Below are 7387 nucleotides of genomic sequence, written 5' to 3'. Positions count from 1 at the left end.
GAACCTAACTTAGCTGGTCTGAACTTTATTACCTAACTTGATATGAGATTCCATCCACACTCCATATAAAAATTATTTAGGTTATATAAGAGTTGACCTATAATATATGTTTTTTTTTTGTACTTTTATATAATTTCCTAAAATATATGTCTACAAAACTAATTGAATATGAAGTTTTAATTTATATTATTTGTTGTTTAAATAAAAATTGTATCTATCTTTTATCTCAAATATATTTGAGTTGATTTTTAGTTGGTGTGGTTTAAATATAAGATATAATATATAATGTTCTATTTGCTTACACTTTTTTAAACCAATATCCTAGTGTAAAATAAACAAATGAAACAACAATGTTTTGTCCATTAAGTCACTTGGATTTATAGTCACTATCATTTAGTAGGCCAATAAGATATATATTCAAAATTTAATCAAGATATATATTCAAAACTTAATTTTATTTGAAGTATTATTTATAAAAAAAACTATTACTTTTGAATTGGAGGAGCAGATATAAAGATCCTTTGGGGTAAAAGAAAAAAAGGGTAAAAATTTGAATATATAACCAAAAAAAACAAACAAACAAAGTTAATATTAATCCCAATTCAACTCTTAAAATTCAAACTTGATATCATAAGCTATCAAATAAGTTATTATACTATATAAATAAAAAATAATACTAAAAAAACAAAAATTAAAATATTTATTTACATTATATTTAATTGTTATTCAAATAAATAAATTTTTGAAACATTTTTTTAGATATTTAGATACACGAGCTAAAAAATATAGATATACATTCAATAATAATGAAATGAATCTTGGATAGCAATCAGTGCTTTTGTGCTCAAATTGTTAGGTAAATAAAAAATATTTTATTGATATTATTATTATAAATAAAATAATATTATTTAAAAAAGTTGAATATAATATTACATTAACTAGTCCAAATCTGAAGCGGAGAATCTTATAATATGAGAGTGAAGTACATAACAGCAAGTTGGTTGGTTTTTATAAAATACAAATTCGAATTTGTTATTATTGTTAATATTATTTAAAAAAAATCCAAAAAGGAAGAAATGGAATTCGTTATTGTTGATGAAGATGAATATTTAAAAAATTGGGGGCACGGTAGTAAATTAAGATAATAGGGAATTAAAAATACGTAACAGGATACGGGTTAAGGAATGAAGTGGGAAAGAAAAACGTCAGTAAGTATTTGGGCTTTTGGTAATTTCCAGTTTTCTTAACGAAAACCTGGAAGCGTTCGCTTCTGTGAGCGAGCCGCTCTGGAACGGAGAGGAGAAGCCCGCCGGTTTCGTCTGCTTGAGATTTTAACGGGAGAGATCCATTGATCTCCGTCGAAATTATGCATTCGAAACCCTAATTTTTGTTTTTCGTCGTTGTATCCTTTTCTTATTGGCTGTAGGAAATCATGCTTTCCATAATTAATTGATTTCTCAATTGATCATCTAGTTTGAGGTTTTCTGTTGTTACGTACTGATCAATCTCTCTCTGGAAGTTTTTCTTTTTCTTGATTTGTTTCTGGGTACTGAGATACTAAGGTTGGATTTGGAATGGGGAAGGCTACCGATTATTCATCTAATCATCGTTCGCCAAGTGGAACTGGTTTGTCCGGCGATAATATCAACAGCTCCGAGTTTCGGCGGAAGAATCTTCAGTCTCCGTGGGCTCAAATCGTCCGAGGTGAGCCAGAATCGATCTCACCCGTCGATCAGTCCCAGCTGTCGTCGTCCTCGTCATCGCTCTCTTCGCTAGCGGTTTCTGCTACAGAAACCCCCGCTCCTGCTTCACCGCCGTCCGATATCTTTACATCTTCCGAGAACTATGATGCAAATGACGGTAATGCAACGGCTACGTCGAAGAAGCAGGCTTGGAACAAGCCTACGAATGGCGTTGTTGAGGGTGGTCCTGTAATGGGGGCAGACTCTTGGCCTGCTCTTGCTGAATCCGCGAGGGCTTCACCCAAATTAGCGGTTGATTCTCCTCCGAAGGTTACCATCGAAGTATCAGTCCCCCTTTCTCAGGTTTGATGATGTTACTTCTGATAACGTCATATTTAACTCTCGAAAACGTTGATGGATGGATGAAAAATTAGGAGATTAATAGAATTCTCCAATTTTCTTTCAATGGCGTGGTTTTTTTTGTTATTCTTTTTAATGATACTGAAACTCTGTCGTTGTGTACATATAGGTTTTATGCGGTAGAATGTTGAATGGGGCTATATTATGTTGTGAATTTTGATTTCCCTTTTCCTTCAGTACTCTTCAACCATGTCATTATACTTTTGTAACTGTCTTATAGGCCAAATGCTTCCTCACGGTTTAATGGTTATTCGATTTCAATATGCTTGTGCATGATGTAGTCTATCTTGTGTTTTGCGATCAGGGATCTATCAATGTACCCCCTCAGCGGCAAGCTACAAATAATGCCAAATCGAACTCAAGTCTGAAGCATACAGTGGTTGCTCGACATAGACCATCAAGGCGGGGTGGTGGTGGTGGTGGAAGCTCAGTGGGAGGGCCTGCACGAGGCTTTTATCGCCCTCCGCCACCTCCGCCACCTCCACCACCACCTCCCCCACCACCTTTTCCTGTATTTCAAATTCCTCCAGCTAGTTATTGTAATCTGATGCCAGCAATTCCTGATCCTTCTTCAGGAGAACCACTGTTCAGTAACTGGGATCCACGGGGTGTTGCAGGCTTTGTGCCTCAAATAAATTTTGCCACTGATCACCGAAACTTCTTTCCTAGGGGGACTTTAGCCCTCCACCCCCGTGGTGATGGTCACTACCATAACAATCGTGGAGGAAAACGTGGTCAAGATCGTGGAATATATCCTAATGCTCGAGATGCTCATTTTCAGCCGCACAGGCCTCATACTAGAGGCTTTATGAGGCCTTTGCCACCTTACACTGCTCAGTTTCCCCAGGCTGTTAGACCTCATGGGAATCCCATGACTCCTCCAGGTGGGTATCTTTCTAGGGACTAACGATGACAGTGGCTATATAATTTTTAAATGTGATTTTAATTTGCATCCTTATTTTGATCAGAGTTTGTCTATGTTCCTACGTTGCCCTTGGAGCCTTACAGAGGCATGCCTTTCATGCCACGACCTGCGAATTATCCTGCTGTAGATCCCACTCTATCTGCATCAATAGTTAAGCAGATTGAATATTATTTCAGGTAATATGGTTTACTATATGAAGGAACCGCTTGGTTCTTGGTTGTTTCTTTTATCATTACTGATTATAACTTTGTATTCCTGTCTGTGCTATTCGCAGCGATGGTAATTTGGTAAAGGATGATTACTTAAGGTCCCAGATGGACGATCAAGGCTGGGTGCCAATTTCTCTGATAGCTACCTTTCCTATGGTAAGCTCTGATCATAATTCTGCTGTTCTTTATGAGAATAAAGAAAGTTAAATATATAAGTAGTGAATTCTATTCGATAAATTGCTTATTAGAAGGGCAAGAATTTATTTCTGTAATGTGTCTTTAATATTTAAAGATGTGTGTATGGATATTTTTTTAAGGTAAGAAAAAACGTAAAATGAGAAGAAAAGTAGTTGTGATTTAAGCTTTAGGAAGTTTGTCAATAGGAACCATAGTGATTTCTAACAAACCATTTTTTAGTGTTAATTTGGTTTCTTTAACAGAAATTCTGGAGTTCGCTTGTTAATTTATCATATAGAGTGTTCTTTGTCATTTAATAAATAGTACTTTCTCTCTGCTCGTAACTCTTTACTGTATCAGAAACAAAAAGGAAGAAGTAAAGGGCCCTTAAATGAGTTATGTTTAAGTGCGGGTACAATTATATAATTGAAGAAGAAAAATCTCTTTTAGCTACTGTGAGAAAATATCAGATGTTGCATGATATTGATTTAGACTGCTTACAAAAAATTAGTTTTACTGTTTGTTTTTAACGGAAGTCATTCAATTGAAATTTTTATGAATGAAGAAATTGGTTAGTCAACAAGATTTGTGTAAGATACAACTTTTTCTTATGTCAATATTAATTGAAGTGTTAATTAAATTTTAAAGTTATGGTTAATTTTTACCAAACACGTAGGTTTGCTAAAATTGTTGATGATTCAGTCTTAAAAGGCTTAGAGAATTCAAATTAGGTTTGATTAAATTCATTTTTTTCAAACAGTCTGATTTTAAAGTTACATGCAATCAGTGTGGAGGGTTTATTTTTCTATATTTTGTTTGAGTTGATCAATTGGTGATCTTTTGACCAAGTGGGGAATGTATAATTGAATGTACCAAACACCCAAGTCAGCTATATTGGTTTGAGACTCAATTTTATCGGTTCAAAGACACCAAACTAAGGATAAATTGAAGCCATCTGTCAGATAAGTATGATTTTAAGGTGATAAACCTGCACAGCTTGAAGGTAATGGTGCTTTAAAGAAAATAATGAGGTGGTACTTGGTAGTGGTACCATTTTTTTTTTTTTTTTTTTTTGTTTCCTTCGTAGATTATGTTAGAGTGAGATACTTGAAAGTCAATGTGATCATTCCACTAACTATTTTTGTTTTCATACTTGTAACTTGTAATTCTCTTTCTAAAATGTGCTTCTGATTAGAATAAGGCTATTGATTTATACTGGCGTTTTTGTGTTTATACATGCAATCTTTGGTCTTTAATGGCCAAATGATTTCAATGTCCAGTTAGGGCTATGGTTTACATCACATGATTTAATCTTTTTTTTTTTTTTTCACTTTTTTAACTTACCGTCTACCTTTTTCTCGTTTCTATTGGCTTTTATTCTTTATTCCTCTGTTTTAAAAAGGAGAGTTCTGCTTCATTGAGTAGTTAAACTTTTCTTGTCAACAATCAGACAATGTAAAAGGAAGATTAAATTTTGGTTAGAGTGGTGTTTAGTGGTAAAATTTGGTTTCTTGATCTTGTTTGTGGTGAAACCAGGGAGCACAAAGAGATGTCCTACTAAAATTGTATTGATTCATCATAGTCATATCTGTTCATGATTTTCTTTTATTTTCAGAAAAAAAGGCTTCAGTATAACTTTTAGTGCACTCTGTAACTCCAAGTTTTTTCCTCATCCAGTATGTGTTATACTGGTTGACACTTATCTATACTATAAAAATGAGTTTTTATATCGGTTGCTGTGGTGTCTGCTTAAATTAATTTTCAACGTTTATTTTAATAACACTGCTTTTGTTCTTATAAAAAAAATAATAACAGGGCTTTTGTTACGATAATTTTTCCCTGACTAATTTTCTTACAGCTTATTCAACTTAAACAGTAGCTCGTTCAAATGATTAAGAAATTATTAAGAAAATAATTTAGACGTTTGGGGTAATGAGTGGAGTTGTCAAGTTTGAAAAATTGTTTAGTCATAGGGGCCCATAGTGTAAGGAGTTAATAACTCATGAAATTGATTTTTCTAGGTGGGCAGTCAGTTAAGTACTCCTTAGGCCAAATATGCCCTCAAATGTTTGATTGATACAGCAGTTCAGTGGATTATTTAGAATGAATTAGAAACACTATTGTGGTTGATTGCTGCATTTATACTTTTGCTTTTGCAGGTACTGAGTTTGACTAACAATATTCAATGGATAGTAGAATCCTTGAGAGCATCAACTGAAGTGGAAGTGCAGGTTAGTTTTCATATCCAGCTACGAAATCAATCCTGCCCAGTATTCTCATTCAATGTATTTTGTGTGGTATCATGAAGTACGCTCTCTTTGTTAGTTGTCTGATGACCGATCCGTTCTTGATTGAAGTCTTTCCCATTTTTGGGTTGTGAATTTACTGATTTGTGTGTGTGTGTATATCTAGTGTTATAGAAAGCAGCAAAGGGTTGAGTTTCGCTCTAGTTGTACTGCTGGTCTAATTTTTCTGCTGAAATTGTTACAGGATAATAAGATCAGACGGCGAAATGAGTGGAAGAAATGGACAACAAAATCCAATTGGTATAGGACTGATTTGGTCTCTTCTACTCCAAGTGGATCAGGTCATGATACTCTAGCAAATTCTTTTCAAAGGGTCAGAGTGGATGAAGGTATGAACCAAAGTATGACCAGTGATAGTGATCCTCATAATACCAAGAGTACTACTGAGTTGCAATCTTCCGAGACAGGTGCTCGTTCAAAACTTACTAATGGGGAGGTGAATCAGGATGTTCAGACTGATATCTGATCAATTTTGTTCTCCCAAAGGTTCTAGCACATGTTGGTTAGGATAATACCATGTCTACTTACAGAGGGTCTGGCTGCTAACTCTCTCTTCCTCCATGTGTCATGCCATTTCTTGTCATGCTCATTTTGGCAGTTTAAAGAGGCTAGTTTTTGGGGATACGAAGAGTATTTATTTATTATTCCAAATATAAAAGAAGAGAAGTTTAGTTTTGGTATACGCGTAGTTGAAGTACATTCTCAATGTTTCTCATGCTTTATGGATGACATTAGTGACTGAAGTATATAACATTCATTGAACACTATTCTGAATCATCAATGACCATTTTTTTTTGGAAGGAAATGCGCCTTGAATTTTAATTTAATGGCTGCAAATGTTGGCTGATCATGTCTATGACATCCGCGATTTGTATTTGTCGTTTGCATTATGTTATTTTTTCTGTTTCATCTTTGTTCGATATATGTCTATTGATTGTTGGATGATTATTTTACTATTCAGGAAACCCGATTAGGATGAAGTTTTGAAAAAACATTGATCACTTTTTTGTTTTCTGCAAGTCTGCCTTCTAGTTCTAGTACTGTTCTTTGTCTTCATAGCAACGGGACCGAGATAGGTATCATCGCTTTTACCACATGTTTTTCTTTCTTTCCCATCTTCCTTTTTAATCTTTGCATTCTTTGGTCTTGTCAAAGCTTTACCTTTATGTGGCCATCTTCAGGTCCGAACGATCACAAAATTGGCTTCTAGTGGTTGTCTTTGTCGCCTTCCCCAAATCTTTTTGGAAGTTCTTTGACCACCTTCTCCCCTTAACCTGAGAAGCCATAAAAGTCCTATCCACCTACTCCTCAATTCCACTTTCTCTTCTTTGATTCCTTTATGGTATTTCTTCTCTCACCTTTATATAGGCATCTTCAGGCGAGAAATTCTGGTTTTTATATGACATTTTAAGCATTTTATATCATAGAAATATTGGTTCTAATTAGAATTGTGATTCTCACTTCTTGTTGTTCGATCATATCTGAATTATTGGATTGCTATACATGATTTGCATTTCTTAGGAGACAGGTTAGAGTGTAATACGAGCACATTATTATAGTGGATTTTCTAGGCATTTTGTATTGGTCCTTAGGATTGGGATGTATTCTCTGACTATGGCAGGGGAGTGAACAATACCCGACGACATTTAAGGATGGATGTAGATTCAT

The 7387-nt window shown here is 34.7% G+C and overlaps 1 protein-coding gene across 2 annotated transcripts; it reads left to right on the top strand.

Annotated features, from left to right (window-relative positions):
* The first annotated feature begins 1040 nt into the window (after window positions 1–1040).
* On the top strand, window positions 1041–6524 carry LOC120085804 (la-related protein 1C-like). 2 transcript variants are annotated; one of them, XM_039042002.2, is made up of 7 exons: window positions 1041–2045; window positions 2407–2986; window positions 3071–3203; window positions 3302–3392; window positions 5573–5644; window positions 5904–6048; window positions 6127–6524. In XM_039042002.2, the coding sequence occupies exons 1-7, from the start codon at window positions 1575–1577 to the stop codon at window positions 6183–6185; spliced, it is 1551 nt and encodes a 516-aa protein (XP_038897930.1). In that variant the 5' UTR covers window positions 1041–1574; the 3' UTR covers window positions 6186–6524. The 2 variants fall into 2 exon arrangements, with proteins under 2 accessions (XP_038897930.1, XP_038897929.1); XM_039042001.2 differs by having other exon boundaries at window positions 5904–6524.
* Window positions 6525–7387: the final 863 nt, after the last annotated feature.

Source organism: Benincasa hispida, chromosome 9 (assembly GCF_027475165.1).
Source record: "Benincasa hispida cultivar pf3 chromosome 9, pf3_genome.v1.1, whole genome shotgun sequence".
In the NCBI taxonomy this organism is placed as follows: Eukaryota; Viridiplantae; Streptophyta; class Magnoliopsida; order Cucurbitales; family Cucurbitaceae; genus Benincasa; species Benincasa hispida.
The sequence above is the reverse complement of the archived record's forward strand: the minus strand, read 5'-3'. Positions and strand labels throughout refer to the sequence as shown.

Coding starts and splice junctions, on each gene's coding strand:
- LOC120085804 (XM_039042001.2), top strand. CDS start 1,575: ATGGGGAAGGCTACCGATTATTCATCTAATCATCGTTCGCCAAGTGGA. Junction 2,046..2,406: donor TATCAGTCCCCCTTTCTCAG/GTTTGATGATGT, acceptor TTTTGCGATCAG/GGATCTATCAATGTACCCCC. Junction 3,393..5,572: donor TGATAGCTACCTTTCCTATG/GTAAGCTCTGAT, acceptor TTGCTTTTGCAG/GTACTGAGTTTGACTAACAA.